At 46.4% G+C, this 21,529-nt stretch overlaps 1 protein-coding gene across 1 annotated transcript; it reads right to left on the reverse strand.

The window, feature by feature from the left end:
• Window positions 1-3,915: 3,915 nt before the first annotated feature.
• snx27b (sorting nexin 27b) lies at window positions 3,916-20,629 on the reverse strand. The gene is made up of 13 exons (XM_079754250.1): window positions 20,145-20,629; window positions 17,512-17,743; window positions 16,983-17,175; window positions 15,349-15,413; window positions 15,058-15,162; window positions 14,850-14,928; window positions 10,638-10,801; window positions 9,772-9,861; window positions 8,228-8,377; window positions 7,644-7,772; window positions 6,544-6,603; window positions 6,413-6,461; window positions 3,916-6,200 (listed from the first exon to the last, which is right to left on the reverse strand). Exons 1-13 carry the CDS (start codon window positions 20,474-20,476, stop codon window positions 6,130-6,132), a joined length of 1,719 nt encoding a protein of 572 aa, XP_079610376.1. The 5' UTR covers window positions 20,477-20,629; the 3' UTR covers window positions 3,916-6,129.
• Between the last annotated feature and the right edge of the window lie 900 nt (window positions 20,630-21,529).

Here is a 21,529-nt window from a genome sequence, read left to right on the forward strand (position 1 = left end):
CTCGAAGACTTCCAGGTATGCCTCCACGTCGTTGTCGGGCCCAAGCTTGGTGAGCCGGCTGGTTGGGGCGGTGGTCAGGGCGGCACGGACGGCGTGTTGGGTGAGCCGCAGTACGGCTTCGCGGAGCAGGGCAATGCTCTCCGTGGTCTCCCGCTGTTGTTGCTGGACGGCCGTAGCTGCGGTTCCGTCTGGGTTCTGCATGCCGGATTGGTGTTGTAGTGGGGTCCTTCAGGCTGCCTGCATTCTCCACCATATGTGGTACCCGCTCCCCGATGTCTCGGGGTCAAGGATAGATCACACTGCGAAGTCGGGGGTTAAGCCACACACAGCATTTATTATCACGTTCCTTCAAGACGGAGAACACAAGTACTCTATATAGGGTCTCCGAGAGCCTCTATTCCATTGGGGTCTCCAGCTGTTCCCCTATGTCACTCGTGTCCCCTCTCCCGTCCTGTTAAAATGGCTCCTGGGCTTTTTCCTCCCTCCGGCCAGGTGTCCCCTATCTCGCTGATTGGGAGGAGAGAAGTGATGCTCTCTGTCGCCGGTTAGTGGGTGGCGGCGGTATACTCCGTCCACCACTGATCCTCGGACCCGCCCGGGCCGAGGTTTAAGGGGCGGGATGCCACACTCTGTAATTTCTCGTCGGGGAGGGATGCTTGCATGCTATCGGAGTCCAAGCGAATCCCTAGGAATTCGATTGAGGTAAGTGGGCCTTCCATTTTCTCTTCGGATAGGGGGACACCAATTTCACGGAATACTCCCTTTAGAGTGTCCAGAACGCTGGTTTGATTTGATGGAAAGTCAATTAGCAAGAAATCGTCCAGCAAATGTAAAACAAATGGCAACCGACATACGTTTAACATGATCCAGCACAATGCCTCGGATAACAAATTAAAGAGGTGGGGACTGCTCCTACACCCAGAAAATGGTGCTGGTGGGATACATTCGTTGACGCTAGCGATGGTGTCAGAGTGAGGAGAGGACATGTCGAAAATAAGACGTTTTTTCCCTGAATATGTCCGAGTAGCGACGCCGAGAGAGACGCCGCTGATACGGAAAAAAGAGAAGGGGGGAGAACTAAATGGGCCAATAACGTATTTTTTATGGACCTCTTTAGCCAGAAGAGCAGACACTATTTATGGTTCAGCCAGAGCTGACTGGAGATTTTTTGTCACGTATCTAGTGGACAGCGGAGAAAGGACTCCCACTCAAAACTCCTGTGAAAGGCCTGTGATGAGGTGGTCTACGAAATAGGGGTTGGGGTGAGATGAGAGAAATGATGATAATGAAGGAATGTTAATTGGGGTAGATGGATGAGATTTTAGAATCTCTTGAAGGGAGGGGACCTCCCTCGGTTTGCTGGCCTTTGACGGTGGGGGCAGGTGGATTTCGGGTGCAGGTCCTTGCAAATACTGCAGATGTGGGAGAATCTACAGTTATTATAAGAACAGACGGATTCATTGAAATTATTGCAAATACTCCTCCCATTAAATAGAACAATAGGGCGGCCGAGGCGATCGCCAATTTGGCTTGCATGTTCACCACCCTGGACGGGAAACGGAACTGGAGAGATAGTAGCGTTCTTTGGACATAACACTGTTGTGTGCCCGTGAGAACTACATATGGTGTATGATAGCGACTTGAGGCCACCGAAATGGCAGAGCAGGAGCTCGGTGTCCGTGATAGACCAGTCTATTCTAGTGTTGAACATGGTTATGCATTGGGCTGACTTGGCAGAGAATGCTTTGTGATATTCATAAAATAAAGTTCCCCCATAGCGCTGGTTGAGGTCAGCGATGATAGCCAGGTAAGCGTCAAGTTCGATCATCCCCTCAGGATAAACTTGGCACATGATGTCTCTATAAATAGCAAAAGTAATAACAAACTCGCCAAAAGATAAATTACACGTTAGTCTGGGATTTGTAGTTTTTAAAAGAACAGACACATCACCACAATCGACCCATTGGCACTCTATGGCAGGGGAAGGTAACAGTAAACCTGCAAGATTGACATCTTTACCCTGGAGTATATTGTTTTTAGTTAGATGGGAAACGGTTGAGATGGTTGAGGATACCAAGGACCGGGATGATCGACGTTCTTCCTCGCACGCTTGGCCGGACAAGAAGTGGTAGGCCGAATAGCACTCCTCTTACCGGGTTGTTTATTTTTGGCCGCGGCTGTGACGGCAGCGGCAGCAGTGGCAGCGGCAGCTGTATCCGGAGTGGACAGTAGAGAGAGGGGTACATGATGGGGGTTCCCCAGCGCTGTGTCTGCGATCTGCAGGATTTCACCCCTCGATAAGCCAACTTCCACCGGGACGCCTTGTTGGTCTAGGAGTTCGAGGAGTTTTTTGGTTGGCCATGACGCCCAAGAAGCTGTAATTGGATCTTAATTGGATCCTTGAACTTCGGCGCGATGTAGTAGGAGATGGAGGGATAACATCCTCGTCGGAGTCGGAGAACACAAACTCCAGGTGAGTACTTAGAGACATAGTGAGCTGCTGAGAAGATCGAGATTGGCAAGCAATGAACGAAAAACCTAAGCAGCAAAGAACATAGGTTAGACTACTCTTTATAATGCAGGTGTAGGCAGGTGATTGGTGATTGGTAATTGGCAAACTGGTGTGTGTGATTTGAGTCCTCCTGGTAGAACTTGTGCTAAAGCTTACATTTCTGGCCGCTCAGGAGAATAAGGAAAATCATAAAATAACTAAAGCTACTTCCACTATGGGGAAAAGAGGTGTGGGTTCTCCGGCCAGGTCCGTCTTGGTGTCCGGCATGAATGTCGCTCCCAGCGCCCTTGGTTATTCCTACGGGAAAGTGTTCCAAACGTTAGGGCGATATAGTCCACTGGTCTGGTCTGGTCTGGTCTGGTCTGGTCTGGTCTGGTCTGGTCTGGTCTGGTCTGGTCTGGGCTGGTCTGGGCTGGTCTGGGCTGGTCTGGTCTGGTCTGGTCTCGCCTACGCGTCTCCTCCCTTTGACTGCTGTGTGCTCGGCCTTTAATACCCCTCTGCCGCCACCTACCCCCAGGTGATCTCAATCCCCATGACTGTCTGTGACTGCTTAATTGGCGGTTACAGCCGTGTTGAAGGGGATGTATCCCCTTGGACTACTTGTCCGTAGTGGGGGCACTGTTCAGAGAGTTGGTGAGTTTCCTCCAGGTCCGCCGGCGCGGGGTTGCCACAATATATTACAAATCAAGGTAATCATTTACCAATATTCCAGGGCACATTAGATTATGTGATCACATTAGCCCATTGGGAACAAAAGAATCGTTCTCATGGATTCATAATAACTTTTTATGCATTATCAAGCTGGTTTCCACCATGTCCACATTTAATATATTTGTTCCTCCAATTTCCCGCACGCTCCAGAGCTGATGGCCACACATCCGTACGCCGATAGCAATTCATTACTTGGAGTGGGAATTCTGATCGGTGGGTCGATATGGAAAAAGCTATTCTATCTAATGGATAATTGCCTCCCAAATCCCATTAGGAGACTCTGGGAGTTAGGGAGCAGAGAGCAATAGGGTGGCCAGAAAAAAGGAGAGGCAGACTAAAACTGTGGTGTTTTGTAATAAGGTACCAAAATAAACAGAGCTGTTGCAGAGGTGATTGAGTTTGAATAGTAAGTGAATAGTCTGTGATGCATGATCGATGGATCAGACAGGTGGTAGCTCAGTCCACTGGGTAGGCTAGTTCATCCATCAGTCATACATCTGAGTGGACATTCCCCGGTGGGATCTCAATCTAGAGTACAGATTATAAAAGGATAAATGCTTGACTTGAAGATCTTATTTGACCGAGGAGGAGAGGGGAAAACACAAATGACAAGCCCATTAATACTCAGCATCAATAAACAGTTTTATTTAAAAGAATATGATACATTTTATTACAGTTAGCAACTTACCCAAACAACTTTGTCTTTGAATTTTAAACATCACAATCTTTTACCTTAGCATACATACGTCTTCAAAAGCAAAACCATATCAGATCAAATACCATAGTACTGGAGATGTGTTACAGTGTTATCTTATTAAAATAAATAAAATGTAGCCGACAGAAGATGGCCATCTTGGTCTAAAAGAGAGGGGACTCACTGAGAGAATGTGGACCGCATTGACAAGGCAGCTTAGCCCGAGTCAAAACAACCCACCAGGGTAAAGTGGGGTCGGCCAGTGTCCGGTAAACAGACTTCGTCCCGAAACACAGTTAGCCTTTAGGGTTTAACAAGCTCGACCAAACCCGTTTTACATTCCACCCCGAGGTCCACGTCGGCTCTCAAGGACAAGGTGTAGAAAAGGTACCAGGAGACTCATGACGGCTTGAGAACCACAGAGGACAGAACACATCCAGACGCTCAACCTATGTCCTCTGACAGGAACCAGGACCATGTACCCTGATCACTCCTCTGTCCACAGAGAGCCGAGCCACACGACCGGGACTGGGAAAGCATCTGATAAGTACCTATGACAACCTATGTGTAACTCGTGTTGATGGATGACTGGAGAAGTCAATGTGAAGGTGTCCTATTGTTGATCATGTCAAGGTTACTGCGGAGCAGGGTGGGCAGCGCAGGGTGTCCCGTCCCCGGGCCGCCCGGGCCGGGTGTCAGCTGATGGATTGGGCTAATTGGAGTGCATCCCCCTACATAACAAGGTAACGCCATGGACTACTGGGAGATAGATGGCATCCTGCGATAGGCCGTCTGAATAATAGACCTGCCGTAAATATGCAGGGGGGGGGGGGGGGCCGGTGGGGGTCTAGGTGGCAAACTAATGGTTGATGATTCATCAGCAGCTGTGATGACAAAATAGAAAGACTGGACAGGGAGAGAAGGACCCCTACTGTCCTCAGTGAGAAATGCAACCTCACAACAACCTCACAACAACCTCACCACACACACACACACACACACACACACACACACACACACACACACACACACACACACACACACACACACACACACACACACACACACACACACACACACACACACACAGTATCTGTACTGTGCTTTCACACAAGGGCCTTTTGCTGCGCAGCATTGCTCCCAATATACTATTCGCTAATAAAAGTCTATATTATGGCAAAATCCCTGGATAATACATCTTGAATATACACGTTGCTGTATTATACGTCTTTTCAGTCCAAAATAGCATAAAACTGAATTTTTTTTTGCATTCTAATACCTGTTTCCTTGACAGAAGTCGCCAGCGTGTTTGGAGGTCATTAATACTGTTGTTTAAAGTGCAAACTTTGCAGGACAGTGCCTGCTCGTGAATAAAACATTCTGCTATTTGTACACCCCCAATAAAAAGCATTCACTAACAACACTGCTTATTGAATGTGAGATCGACCCAAAGAGGTCTGGGCCTTTCCCTTATTTCTTTCTCTGTTCCTGATATGCCATATTTATGTACTCCCCCTATTTAAAAATTCAGTCTAAGGGCCAAAACTGGAGAGATGGGGGGTGTATGCACGCACAGGATTCCATTAAAAAGCAAAGGCCTCTTTCTGGACTGGCCCCTGCCATGGCTGAACACTGGGGGTCAAAAATTTGAGAACATTCAGTACAGCAAACACGTCCAAAACACACCCGGACCCCGGGCACAGGCGGGCACCGCCACTCTCCTCCATCGACTACAACGCTTTAAGTCTCTCCGTCCCCCCCCAAACCTGTCCCACCATTGGCAGGCTCTTTTGTCTCTCGTGTCACTCTCTCTCCGTGTCCTGACATCTACTGGCCTGTCGTTTCACGGTGTTCTTCCACCATTTTGTTGGTTGCCCGAGAAGAGACGGGGGCCCGGGCACACAGTCCTAGCTAACCGGGTCACAAACGTACACCTCAGGGGCCCTGGCCACGGGGGCCCAGTGTTCATAGAGTAGGAGAGAGGCTGGATGGGGAGGTGGGGGGGGGGGGGTGGTCGTTTGCGTCAAAAGAGATTTTTTCCTATTTCCGTTGCATATGATGGTTCAGCATCTTGCAGCGTGGTTGCTGAAATGTCCTTAATGGGTGAGGTGCTGTTGAGGGCATGGTGGGGGGGGGGGCAGGGGTTTGTCTTAGGGCGGGGAGATGAAGAGCCGAGATGGAGCTGAGGAACGCTGCTGAGGAGGAGGAGGAGCTAGGAGGCGATGAGTCCAGCTCCTCCTAGGTGCTTCCATCCCTTCTGTGCCTCAACAGCTGGAAGATATTCTGCACAACGTAAACACTATCAGAGCAGAGACTCACATACACACACAAATCATGTAAACACAGCACTCTGATGTGTGATCAGTGATGCGCGCACACACACACACACACACACACACACACACACACACACACACACACACACACACACACACACACACACACACACACACACACACAGCGAGGCAGGCAGAGCCTTACCTCGCCACACATACCATCTTTGCTGCAGTTCTTGTTGTCGTTGTCTGTCACCTCCTCCTCCACCTGTGAACAGCGGAGATGTTATTGTACTGCCAGGACACCGCCCACCCATCCACATGGTCTGAAATGAGTGACAGGTCCTCACCTCCCTCCTCCACTTGAGCTCACAGAAGACCCTCTCGAAGCACTCGTGCATGTAGTTGAACTGAGAGGACACACAGAGAGAGCGCACAGAGGACAGGATGACACAGCTTCTTCTGGATGTCGACAATAAAAGCCCTCCGTTGCGTTCCTTCTTTCAGGTTAAAGTGAAATAAGTTACACAAGGTGCACTTTTCATACACGAGACAGATTCAAAGTGCTTCACATCCAATAAAATGAAATTAAATAAAATAGATAAGTAAAAGAAAACAAAGGCAAAGTAAAAAAAATGCACACATTAACATGAAATAATAAAATAAAATAGCAAACTTAAGAAATGCATTGTAGAAAGTGGATTGTATTTAAGATTTAGTAGAAAGCTAAAGCAAACATAAAATTCTTCAGTCTTGTTTTAAAAGTGGTCAGAATTGGGGAAAGTCTGAAATCCTTTCAGAGTTTATTCTAGCTATTTTTTGCTTATTAACTAAATACTGCTTTCCCATGTTTCATGTTTACTCTGGGGATAATAAACTGTTTGGTCTCAGAGGATGTTAATGGTCTAGAAGGCTTATGTAGTAGAAACATATCAGTGATATACTTTGGCCCTAAACCATGTAGGGATTTATAGGTGAGCAGCATGATTTTAAAATCAATTCTCTGACATACAGGGAGCCAGTGTAATGATATAAGAATTGGTGTAATATGTTCAATTTTGGTCTTTGTTAGAAATCTAGCAACAGCATTCTGAACAAGCTGTAGTTGCCTTGGAGTTTTTTTTTGAAAGAACTGTGAAGAGAACATTGCAGTAAAGTCTTGCCATGTTTTTAAGGTGATAATAGGCCGATTTTGTAACTGATTGGATGTGTCTGTCGAAATTGTAATCTGAATCCAGGATAACCCGTAGATTTCTGGCTTTGATTGAGGTTTTCAGGGCCAGCTGGGTTGAAGGTGCGTGGTGTGTTACTTTAAGCCCTTCCGTTTGAGCACCAAATACAATTATCTCGTTTTGGCTGTCAATATTTTCATTTCAAACCAGAAAAAATAACAACTGACCAGTAGAAAGCACCACAAACAGACTGACAGACAGACAGCCCTCCTACTCACGTATGGTGTGAAGATCTTCACCCAGCGTGGCTTCTTCTCCCCGCGAGCGTACTCGAAGCAGAAGGCCATGCCCTCCTCGTCTGTGTCCCACCGCTGCATCTCGGCCCACTCGAAGGCGATCACCTGGTTCTGGAGCACACAGCAGGAACCCACAGTGCCAGGTTACAACCTGTTCTATGTCGTCGTAGCTTATTGGAACAATCGTTTGTCCTGTTTTTGACTGGTGACACGATAAGTATTGTGATCCTGTACATTTTGTGTAAATACTGCCAAAATGATATTTCGTTTTTTTTTGTGTGATTTAATCTATTGTGTGGTTAAACGTGCAGGTTTAACAGTGGGGTTCTACTGGTCCGCCATTGTTCACGAGAACATGGACGTACAGAACACAACATGGTGGATTCACTACACTCTAGTGCCTCTGGAAGACGGTACCATCATCTGTGTCCACTTGGATCACATCCAGAGGTTTCTGCCTTCAAATCCTTTCAATTGATTTGCAAACAGATATTTGTAGTTTGTAACCCTGGCTTGAAAGCAGGAACATGGCTTAAGAGGTCAGGGGTGGGAGGGGCCCTCCTTGCCTCCAGCGTGCCGTTTTCCGTGCATGCGTGCAGCTTGAAGTGCTGGATGCTGATGGCAGTAAGCACATGGCCCTTGCGCCGGGAGTCACACGAGCAGTGGGGGAAGATGACCTCGTTGTATCCCTCGCAGCCCCGCAACAGACTCAGATACTGAGGGAGAGAGAGCGAGAGAGAGAGAGGACGAGAGAGAAGCAGAGAGAGATAACAGAACAGAATTAAAATAAATAATTGTATTTATTTGCATGTTATGGGTGCAATTATTCTCAATCTGAGTCTGACCCAAATAGGTATAAATGCCCCACTGAGTAATACGAATACACATAATACCAATGTTTTGGAGTGCTGGAAGCAGCACAGGACTAGCACCACTGTTGACATTGTCTGTGTTCCCCAGCGTCCCCGCCTGGTTATTACGCCCTAAGGTTCCCGCGGCCTCCAGACTTCCACATGAGTCAGTCCTACCTCAACAAGCCAGTCCTTTATATTTATTCTCAGCCCTTCTATTTCCCACAGGCCTCTCCCTCCCTCTCTGTCTACCCTCCACCCCTCCCACTACCAGCCTCCTCACCTCGTCTGAGCCAGAGTCTTGGTCTGCACTTATTTCCGAAGGCAGCCATTATATAATTAGACAGTCTTGAGAAGTGGCCTGTAAAGTCCGGAGCCGAGGCTGCGACTCCAGCCCATCCTTGCTCCCAGTGAGGCCACCGGATCATTCCGTTGCTACACGGTGTCATTACAATCCGGGAAACTTGACAGAATAATTACAGTATTTACTAACGTATTGCCAAAATTTGATTGATAGATTGTGAATTAGATGCCTTCATTCACTCTGCTGTACCGGAATACACTCCTGTGCTACATGTTCATAAAATGTGTGTGTACATACATCAATGTTAATGTACAGAGAACCAGAGGAGTTTATGATTGAGTTTAAAAAAAGTCGTAGCAGTTGTTTAAGTGCAGGAGAGGCGAGTAGATCCATCTTAATACACAGCGCTGCTGTCAGTTTAGAGTAAGGCACTACACTGGCTAGATGGGACACTGCATCATCTGGGCTGAAATAGAGCAGCCATTACTGCAGTTGGGATGTGCTTATTACGTTAGGGCCAATGCAGCAAGGCCCAAAGCCACATCAACACTTGATGTTTGAGTACAATGTGTGTCACCTACAGAGCAGTGGGATGCTTGCTCCCCACACTTGTATGTGGTTAGCAGGTTTTATGTGTTTAGGGTTAGGGTTAGGATGGCCGTAACCATGGGAATAACATATCCCACCCGCATTCCTAGAACTCCAAGCCCAAAACACATAAAAAAAAAGGTTGTTTAATTTAAAGTAGAAACAGGGTGGGGTCAGCTACACTTCAATATGAAGTAGAGATATTCCTCAATGGTAACTGTATCGCAAATCAGTCCACAAGATTTTTCATAAGTTTAGAGTGAATCTCAAAGAATTACTAAATATGAATAGGATAATAACAACTTGATGGTCGGTGGCAATAAGACCCACGGCTGCACTAGGAAGTTTGTGTGTGCACGTGACCGACCATGGCCAGCTTCTGCTGCTCCGCCAGCTTCTGCAGCTGGTAGGACTTCTGCTCCACCTTGATGAAGCCCTTCTTCACGTCGTCCAGCGCCTGGGGAGCACGGTACATGGGAGTCAACACACACACACACACACACACACACACACACACACACACACACACACACACACACACACACACACACACACACACACACACACACACAGTATTCAAAAGATGCAAAATCTTAAAAACATTTTAGGCTATGAATTGATTGATTGAATAATTTCTGTATATCATAATAGTTGAAAGGCTCAGGAACATAAATATGTGGCTCATGATGAATCCATCTTTTAGTTGCACGATGGGATGGGCTGGAGACGAGAAGGGAACTCAAAAGCAGAGTCTGCAGTGGGGCGCCAGCTTACCGCCACAGAGTGGAACAGGATTCACTTAAAATTTGGAAAAAGACAGGCCACCGCCTACTTACTTATCTTCACTTGTTCAATAGTAAAACACTTTATCACTGCAAATCTCCTTAAGGGCTGGAACATAATCTGAATCGGCACCACTGATAATAAAAGCGAGACGCGCACTAAAGCCTGCCAGTGTCTTGATGTTGTCTCAATAAACACCCAACACCTGGATCTGAGTTAGCCAGTGGATGAGCCCAAGGCTTATTTACCTACTGGACAAATGTATTCAACCAATAAATATTCCAAGGTCAATCATCCACAGATATTGGGCTACAAACCAATGCCCCAAAAAAGACCAAGAGACACAAACACGCTTCACACGGAAATGCCAAAGTTGCATTTTGGATTCTGCCAAAAGACACACACACACACACACACACACACACACCGCCACCCCCCCAGCCAGCACACCTGGTGGAAGCAGTAGTGGATGGCCAGCTGGTTGTCGTTGAGCAGGATCTCCTCCTGGGTGGTGAACAGCCACTTGCGCAGCGTGAGGCAGGTCCCGGGCACCGCTGACGTGTAGTTCTGGACGTACAGCTTGTGGGGGAACTCATTGGGCGCCAGCTTCCTCACTGAGAGAGAGGGAGAGAGAGAAAAAGAGAGTTGAAGGAAGCAAAGATTTAGCTTAAAATCGAGGAATTTTCTTAAATACTAAGAAGGTTAATTTGGACACATGCGCACGCACGAACACGCACACGCGCACACGCACACACGCACACACACACACACACCTATCATTTGTGATTGAATTACCTGGGTGAGAGAGCTAGAGAGCCATGAAGAGAGATGGGTAAGTGGGGGCCCAGAGAGAGAGAGCGAGCGATGGAAGATATTGGCATTTAAATGTGTGCTAGCAAAGAGAGGGAACTTTGTTCAATGGCGCTGAAGAGAGCTCTCTCTGTGTCTGTGTCACTGACACTGGGATCCTGTGTGCGGCTCTCCATCAGGCCAGGGTGGATGACTAGCACCATACTACGGCCTCAGAGGGGGAGATGTGGTGACATCAGCAACCTGGCCCTATTCATATACAAAACTAAATATTGGATAGAAATAGAATACATTTGATTTTGATTAACGGAGGGTTGCTAAAGAGTGGAAACACTTTGTTTTCCGCCCCACCCCCTCCTGCTCACAGCCCTAATGGAATACTTTAAATATAACTATGGCCGCTCTGTAGGGATGCAGAAATCAACACGCCGGTGTCCAGAGCAGCTCAGAGGCCGGGTTTGGTTGGGGGTTGGGTGTCTCTGGGTGTCTGTGGGACTGGGATATCCAAGCACAGGGAGGAATAGGTTTGGACCAGCAGTACTCCAGTTGCAGATCAACTATTCTACTTTCTGCCACTGAAACCCATGACAGTAAAAGCTCAGAGTTCATTGGTACATGCTTTAACCGCTCAGGGTTTCCCACAGCACTTTACAGCTTAGGCCGTTGCCTAAGCACCACAAGGCTGCCGCCTTAACTACGAAGTAAAAAGATACGATTTTTTCTTTTCGTTTATTGTAAATAATATACTAAAGTATAAAATTATTTAAACTCCATTTACTCTGTGTAAAGATCAGGCTGTAGGGCAACAGTCTGACAACTTGCATGGAAATAAGCATAACATATACAGTACCATAATACAACCTGTATTAAAGGAGAGATGCAGAGGGGGAACCGGAGGATGGCGGATTGTGCTCAGTGCAGAACCCTAAACCTGTACATGTACAGTTCTACAGACTAAGGAGTTCTGCATGAGTTTCCTTTATAAGTTTTAGTTAGATGGAAAGAACTGCTCATTCATGATGATGATGTCATAACTAAGAAAACGGCCAATCTGGAAGGCCTCTCAAACAGGCACTGAAAGTCGGACATTCTCCCGAAAATCCCCGGTGGTGCTGTATGTGTGAAATGTGTCAGACTTCGCCCCTACAAAGTTTAACCTACCAGGCCCCTAGTGTCAAGTCCAGAGTATCTGAGAGCCGGAGAACTCACAACGGGTGACAGTGCGTGTTACCGGCGTGTTGCTGACGTGTTGCTAACGTGTTGCTGACGTGTTGCTGACGTGTTGCTGCCGTTTCTATCATGAGACCGGCATGAAACCGGGACAAACCAAAGAGTGAAGAAGAACGAAGACAATGAGTCTGATTTCTGCTCTTCTATCACCGCAAAAACAGTCCTCATCACGGAGGTGGTAGCCTCTCCCGCCATTTTAGATGTTTTAAATAAAACACAGCCACTTCCGCGGTATACCTTCTGCGTCAAGTCCCGCCTCCTAAACGCTCTACCCAGGTGCCACCCCTTGCCTAACGTATAGAGTATTTCCAATATGTGTGAACACATCTGCTTGGTCTGACATTGCATGTGGTTTGTCCACACTCTAAGGCCTCTCACAGATCCACTCTGCACGACCACGTGACCAGTGTATTAATGGACCAGGGGAAAGGGTCCGATGGAGCGTCCACCATCTGGGACACAGAAGTCCCACCATGCAAGGGCGTAGGAACCGGGGGGGACGGAGGGGACATGTCCCCTCCAATATTGGAGACAGGCGCATTTGTCCCACCTAAATATTATACAGGGGGGAGAAAAATGTTTTATTTTATTTTGAAAGCGCAACACAGCATCTTGTTGCCGCTTCTTATTCTAAAAAACTGGATGATTGAGCGTGCAATTAAAGAATTGATTTGATATTTATCAGTTCATTACCGCCATTCAAAATGTGTTTTCCTTTACATTTACAAATGTATCTTTTTAGTAGAATAAAATATATTTGTGAATTTTTTCAGTGTAGTTAATTTATGACATATTTCGGTTCAAACCATTAACGGATCTGTCAGGTTTCCGATATGTGTCCCCCCCAATGTTAAACTCATTCCTATGCTCCCGCACCATGTTATAGCAAAACCTTTGGGGGAGAGGGCAAAGAGCCCAGGCCAGACACCAACAAATGCAAGGGTATTCAAGAGATATTCAACCAACGTAAAACATCATCTACATAAGTGGCTGAAGCTTGCAGAAGGGGATTTTAACGCGTGTATTTCTACAGGGGCTGGTCTAAACAGTCCGTACATTAACATGCACAACTTAATCCGATTAAAGCCATAGTTCGACTATGCTCCTCAATTTGACAACTGCAATTGTCAGATATAAATGGCGGTGAGAAAATCGATTCATTGGCCGAAGCATGTCATACCCCGGTACGATAGGTGGCGCTGTACCCATTTCATCTAGTGGTAATAGAGCCAGCGGCTGAACTCTTTACGTCACCAGCAACAACAAGCTCAGGCGGCATTTGAGAAAGAGGTTTTCAGCAGACAGCTGTCAGTTCACTTCGGGTCAATGTCATTTCTCCGACTCTCTGGAGTCCAGATTGAACCGCGACATGGAGGAGAAAGGGATTGTTGCCGTATGCGGAATCCCACCGGAGCAGGTCCTCCGGCATCGGAGCAGCCCCTTGGTGGTGCATACGGCAACAATCCCTTTCTCCTCCATGTCGCGGTTCAATCTGGACTTCAGAGAGTGAAATCCAAAGTTCCTTTCCCCTGGTTCGTTCTCCACCATGGGCGAGATAACCCCCACTAAGAGTCTTTACTTGTTGTGGAAGTACCTGAGAGTCGGAGAACCCGACGCAGTCTTTAAGATTCATAATATCAGAGAATATCTCTGTCAGTTTGGCCGCGGCGCAATGAATGAATAAAGATCGTGAAGAAAAAATCGTCAGAAGAAAAAAACATTTATTTTGACAGACGTGCCCGAAGTTACTACTTTACAAGCTTGTTGATGACCAACATTTAGAAAAACATGTACTTTTAATTCAGCCTTAGGTAAAATCAAAGAGTAGTGTGTACTGAATGCATGTTGATGATGAAACACAACAAAAGAATCCTAACCCTAACTCTAACCCCTAACCCTAACCACTAATCCTAACCATAGCAGCTAATATCAAGCCAGTAAAATCGCAGTAGTCTAATCCATAGACAGTAGAATTAACTATATGGGTGACGTTCGTGATGGACCAATCAGAAATAGAGGCGGGCGTGTCTTTTGGGATATTGGCGTGATCATAGTAGGATTCGTAATTTTGCTTCCGGCTCACGGCCCCCAGAAAAAAGATCTTGAGCATGCGCAGAACGCAAAATCCCATTTGATTCACCGTAAACATGCACGCCTAATGCAACTATCAATCGCATAGTCTAGGGTTTTTAATCCGACTATGAGAAACCCAATTAGATTAGATTTTAGTCAAAGGTGACTAAGGTGTATACATGCATCTTAATAATCCAATCATAGTTGGACTATTGGACCCAATAATTTGATTTTCTTAAGTGTCATGTAAACGCACTAGGTTCGTCTGAAAGCTTTACAGACACGTTCTTACATCTTGCTATTCCCGGCCCAGTTTGTGTTCTCCAGTTACGCGCTGACAGATTCCCTCTAGTCAGATGATTGGTCGAAACAAATATTAAGCGAAAGAATTGCTTGTCTGCCATCAGACTTCAGATATAAATCTAAAGTCTGATTTGTGCGACTAGGGCTTCCACAGCAGCTTACACCATTAAACCACCTTTATACCGTACACACATTTGTACATGAACCTCAAAAGCCCACAGACAGGCGGATATGGCTCTGACCTACCGAAGGTGTGGTTGATGACCTCAAAGAGGGCAAAGTAGCTGGCGGTCACGCTGTCCATGCCCACCTTCACCACCACAGCCTGGACAGACAAAGAAGGAAAAGGTCCAGAGACATTGAAAATAATGGAAGAGAGAAAGTCTGAGAGTCTCTCTCATACAAAGTGTGTGTGGGTGTGTGTGTGTGTGTGTGTGTGTGTGTGTGTGTGTACCTGGTAGACGTGGTCTGTGGTGGAGTTTTTGCGTACTCTGACTGTGACTGTCGTCTTATCTGGCATTGCTATCCTTAGCTCCACATCAGACACCCCGTTGTAGTTCTAGGAAGTAAGGAGAGAAGGATAGATTAGTACAGACAATGAGAGCAGAAAATGAATGGTAACGAATGGTGGACACACACACACGACACAAGAGAGAGAGGCCGCGGAGGCACTCCATTTCCTTCTAAAGAAAAAGTATTGTTCAACAACCAAAGGCCAGTTATTTTTATAGAAATGTTAACTTACCTCATCCGAATCTGACAGGAACTCTTGCATGATGTCACTCTCACCGATGACACGCACGGAGCACACTGCGGGAAAACACGCACACACCAGGGAGGCCATCAGAAAACTAGCAACAGAAAACTTTGAATAAACAGAGTCAGACCCACAGCTCCTCACCGCACTCAGCTATACTGACAACTGATTTCCTTTAATTCATCCTTGAGAAAGCCTTTGTGGGTGACAATCTCAAAGGACACACACACACACACACACACACACACACACACACACACACACACACACACACACACACACACACACACACACACACACACACACACACACACACACACACACACACACACACACACACACACACACACACGTTTTTGAGAGAAACTTATCTCAACTCAGGTACAAAATACAAGAAATCTTGAGTGATTTGTAAAGATTTAACGCGTTGAAAGGTAACATCAAAGAGCTTTTATTTAAGTGTTATTTATTTGAGTGAAATACGCTGTGAGAATATCAGTTTTCTAGTTGACTGCACCTGCCTCTGCATGAGCCAATTAAGGCCCTGTTTACACAAAGGGAAAACGCAGATATTTCCACACGGTTTGGCCTCTTATTTACACGAAAACCCTGTTTTTAATCACAGAAAACTATTATTTCTAAAAACTTCGGCCAAAGTGGAGATTTCTGATAACGCCGGTTACACATGTTTCTCCCGGTTTCTCCCAGTTATGTGTTGTCTCATACGACAACACATAACCGGGAGAAACAGGGTTTTAGGTTCTCAAGTGTCACATTATGTGCCAGAAAATGCTTAACGTCATGTGAGCGCCCTATGTTTACAGTTTGTTTGGCTATCATGCGCCATATTAGTTGTTTTGAAAGGAACAGGAAGTCGCTTGTGTTATTCGTTGTTGTTGATTCTGAGGATTCTGATTGGCTTACATGGCTTTATTCTTCTCCCTACACTGCCGCCCATAGGTTTGTCATAGTTATAATGGCGCTCAACGGTGTATTTATGCGGGTTGATGTAAATGACATCTTTTTTGAAAACAATTGTTGTGTGCACAATGTCATTTTTGAAAACGGAGGGGGGGAAATATTTGTTTCTCTAAATACCGTGCTATGTATAAACGTGGCCTAAGATTTTAGACCTAGACCTCCAGCTCATTTCTGACCAATCAGGGCATCTCTTTTCATATCCTTCTCGCTCATCTCTCTTTAACTCCTAAAGGTAACCTCAGCCCTTTTAACTCCTCCCTCTGCGGTCTACCTCACCCTTTTCCAGGTAACCTCCAGCCCTTTAACTCCTCCCTCTGCGGTCTCTCTCACACTTCTCCAGGTAACCTCCAGCCCCTTTAACTCCTCCCTCTGCGTTCTCCAGGTACTCCTCCAGCCCCTTTAACTCCTCCCTCTGCGTTCTCCAGGTACTCCTCCAGCCCCTTTAACTCCTCCCTCTGCGTTCTCCAGGTACTCCTCCAGCCCCTTTAACTCCTCTCTCTGCGTTCTCCAGGTACTCCTCCAGCCCCTTTAACTCCTCTCTCTGCGTTCTCCAGGTAACCTCCAGCCATTTTAACTCCTCCCTCTGCGTTCTCCAGGTAACCTCCAGCCCCTTTAACTCCTCCCTATGCAGTCTCCCTCACCCTTCTCCAGGTACTCCTCCAGCCCCCGGCGGCGGGCGTCTAGCTGCTGCTCAGACAGGGTGAAGGGCCACTTCCCCGGCAGCTTGGGGAACATGTAGTTGGAGAACTCTCTCTTCAGGTTCTGGTGCAGGATGGAGAACTCCCGGTAGCGCTTGGAGCACAGCTGCCGGCCGGCCATGTACACGCTGTACACCTGGAAGGATGGGGGGGTGGAAAAACCCATGAGCCATAGCCTTGTTCTGCATCAAATGTGAAGTGATGACAACATGCTTATCCCATCTGCAGATCAATACAACTTTACAATACTCATCCACCTTTCAGTTTAACAAACAACCCATCTGTTTACATTCACATTTAGCATTTTAGACACTTTATCCAAAATAGACCTACAGGGGAGGCCAAGAGAGAAATCTTAGCATAACACTATTATTACTTCAAATAGTACGTTTTGCACAGGCTGATCTAAACCAAGCTCCCTAATCTCAATGCATACATCTATCCATCCCACAGGACAAATCCCCCTGCTCACCACAAACTTCTCCTGGCTGAGCTCGGTGTGTTTGTAGGTAGGCACGGAGATGGGCACGGCCTGCTTGTCAGAGTAGTCGTAGCAGGACTGGGCCGAACCGTCGTCCCCGGGGTCCAGGCAGTCCGCTTCCTGGGGTGGGACGGACAGCACCGCCAGCACCAGCTCCTTCTCCCCGGCCCGGATCAGGTCCACCACCTGCTTATGGGTCGCTCCCTCCACGTTCACCCCATTTCTGTTGGGTGGAGATGGGAGATCAGCAGGGGGCAGGGTGGGCAGACCGGCGGAGGGACAAAGTAAGGGGATGGGGTGTGAGTGGTGGTAGATACATCATCAATAGGCTCCGCACCCTTGTGAGTGATATTACCAAAACTCCTTGCAGCTCTTCCCACAGATATAAATACAATAAATTAGAACAATAAATGCCTAATTCCCAAAGATTCCAATCAAAATAAGAAATCCTGCATAGATAGGAAAGTGGGACTGATAGAGTCAAACAATGCTGTACCTCTGCGTTTGTCCAGGAGCTGAACAGAAATGAATGCAATGTCTATCTTCATCATAATGCAGGATCCCAAAGCTGACAGGAGGACTATGGGGTTATGTCCAAATGGTGGCACATGAGCAGGTCAGGGCATGTACTCCATCGTACAGCGATGCATCAGCTGTGCCTGCTGACAATAGTGATTCAGAGCACTATTGTTGGAGTGTATAATTTCCCCCAACCATAGAAACTTCTCTGTACACAGAGAGAAGAGCAGTCCCAACCAACCGACACAGACACAAGCCATCCTGCGACACATTTTAATTATAAGCCAATAATTAACTTTGCAGTCCACTAGAATTCAAACGGATCAGGAGAATGACCTGTGAGACGAGAGCAGAACAATGTTCTTTGCTGAGGGCCAATCGTTTATGCACTGCATCCACGTGAGCTAGTGCCTATTTGTGCCCAACCAAAAACACATAAACATACCATCCAGAGTGGTTGCCTGCATGGCCTTTCACTGCAAACACAGCTTGAGTCAACAATGAGGACGTTTGATAATGTGAACCGGTTTCATCCGATGAGGTAATACCATGAGGTGAAGCAGTTTCATCTATGATGAGCTCATACACCTTGAAATTGTGTCCACTAAGGCCATTTACCACAACGTCTGCTCCCTTCACCCATTCATCTAGTTCTTCCAATGTCCCACGTCTACCGCTGAACTAAACAAAACTGTATGAATATAGCTCAGCGGTTAATCAACCTAGCCAACAGTGATATCAACATTTACTTCAATAATGTAATAACTTTGAATATCAAAGGGCTGCTGCTTGTGTCTGTGTAATTCTCCTGCATACCCATGGCAGCACAGGCATTATTGTACTGTAGGTTTAAATGGAATTGAACGCACCAGTAAAGCTCAGAGGACACTGGCAGCAGCAGCAGGGGATGTTGTTGCATTGTTGTTACCGGTGAGGAGGACGGCAGAGAGTTGTGACCTGTTCCATTATGTCACTGCTGCACTAGTTATAGACTTGAGGATAAAGCCATGTAGGATAAAGCTTGCAGCCGCCCTTGTCAGCATGTAGTCTCATAAACCTCTAAACACACTATTATGGGTTTATGTAGGTATAAATACTATATGTAGACCTCAGAACGGTTTAGGCTGCATTTCATTTATTTGTTTAACAGCAATTCAGGATTTCACATGGATCCCAATATTCCTGATACTACCCTGGTTAACATTTAAGATATATACATGAAGCCATATTTAAATACCAGGGCCAATGTCAAGATAAGTTAACTGGAAATGGCACATATTTATTGGTAGAGCTAAATGTTGGGCAAATGCATTTTGAGTAGGGAGAGAATAGTCAATTTTGGTTAACAAAAAAACCATGAGTGGAACAATTTTAATGTTTGCAGTGTACCAATAAAGTGCCAATGCATTTCTACATTTGCATGCAACGACATACTCTTGAACACATATTGGGGTCAACAAACTGCCAAGTTACCAGCTGCCATCCAATTACAATGCAGGACACACCATTAACTAACCAATCGGATAAACACACAAAGAGCACAACGCCAATCAGAATTGAGCTTCACTTGTTCTGCAATCCCCCTCCATACCTCCCATCCATCTAACTCACGCACACAAATCCGGTGCCTCTCCATGGCAACAGAGCCTAACATCGGCGAGCAATCTCTATGCATACTAGTCTAACATGCTTGCAATTTAAAGACGTCGAACTCTAACCTGTTTATCAGCAACCACAAGAGATATCTCAATCCCATAGCGGAGCCTCAAAAAAACTCACCATGCGATGCCACGATTGTGCAATCATTAGACCTGCACATTGTACACCAGATGCTTAGATAATTTCATCGATTTGCAATCTGTACTTTCAATGTGATTGAACTAAATGGTGATTGAAATTAGGATGAGCTATCTGCTCTACATCAGCGACCCAGATTTATAACTGAAGCTCTAGAATACACAAGTCACCAATGTATGTGACCACTAACGAGTATTTCCTTGCAGAAAACTAGTTGCCGACTGCACACTGTACATTATCATCAAGCGTCTAGGTGGGGAGGGCGTTCAAAATATGAAGCCCATACAGGAGCTCCGATGGGCACTTACACTTCCAGGATCCTGTCCCCCTTGGAGATCCCGGCTCTGTCCGCCGCCCCTCCGGGTAGCACCGCACTGACGTGCTGCAGCGGCGCGTACAGCTCCCCGTTGATGCTCCGCAGCTGTCCCCCTTCACTGACCTGTCCGCGGACATTGAAGCCGTAGCCCGAGTCAGACTTCACTATCCGGACCAGCCGCGGGCCCGACGTGACAGTGGTGGCCGTCTGGCAGGGACCGCCGCCGGTGCCAGCCGGTGTACTTCCACCGGAGCCGTTACGAGAGAAGGACTGGGGCAACGGAGGAAAAGGAGAACTAATTTCTTCTCCTTTGACATCCGCCATTTTCTACAATAGTTATGTCTTCCGTGACCAGTACAACGCTAAGGATATAAAAAATACCCCCAAACATTAGCTCGTTGCAAGCTAACTGTTTGGCTAGGTGATCCCGATGTGGCGGAAAATGCCGAGTCCTTCCAATGATATACAGAGCCTGGGACCGAGTCCTTCCGATGATATACAAAGCCTGGGGCCGAGTCCTTCCGATAATATACAGAGCCTGGGACCGAGTCCTTCCGATTATATACAAAGCCTTGGAACGCCCAAGTACACTGTTCTAAAAGGTTTCTCTTGAGGTGACGGGGTGGAGCTTATTTTACTGCATTATCATACAGTTTAAGTATTTAGTATGTGATCTGTTTATGAGTATGCTCTATATTTGTGTATTTTTTTTTCATGCTAGGGCATCTTGTATGCATTATTTCGAAATTGCAGTAAACTGCATAATGAAGCGTAGACCTACATGTTGCCTACTAGCAGAAGAAAAGGTGGATCATACCGACTCATATCTCTGTCCTTGTCACATTTACGAGACGCTAGCTCCACCTGGCGGACAGTGACAACGGTGCAATAGCCTTCACCCATTTTGATCACATTAATGAACACAATGCATTCTCCTGTTCTCAAACAGCAGGGTGTGTGGAGAATAAAACATTGCTTTGTTACTTTGAAATTATGTGTTTAGCCTAACTGGGCGTGGTGGCTAGAACATCAACATACTTTTTACCTATTTTCTTTAACACTGGCCTACATGTTGTGACTTGTTACAGAGGCAGGTTCAACTAGCTATATGCAACTAAGTCCAACTGCTCCCAATTTAAATGTTCCATTGTACCATAACATAGGCAATTCAGACTAGCTCCCTAGTTAAACATTTTTTACTAGGCTATAAAGACTAGGTTAAATACTTTTAACTCTGGAGAGTTAAAAGACCCTCCCTAGTCCAACTAGGAAAGACTAGTTAAAAGTCTTAAACTTGTTGAAGACTTTTAACTAGGAAGAGAGCTTTCCACCAGAGAGGGACAACCTTTAATTGGTCCGTAACCTTTTGTTTAGGCA

Source organism: Pollachius pollachius (assembly GCF_949987615.1).
Source record: "Pollachius pollachius genome assembly, chromosome: 1".
Taxonomy (NCBI): Eukaryota; Metazoa; Chordata; class Actinopteri; order Gadiformes; family Gadidae; genus Pollachius; species Pollachius pollachius.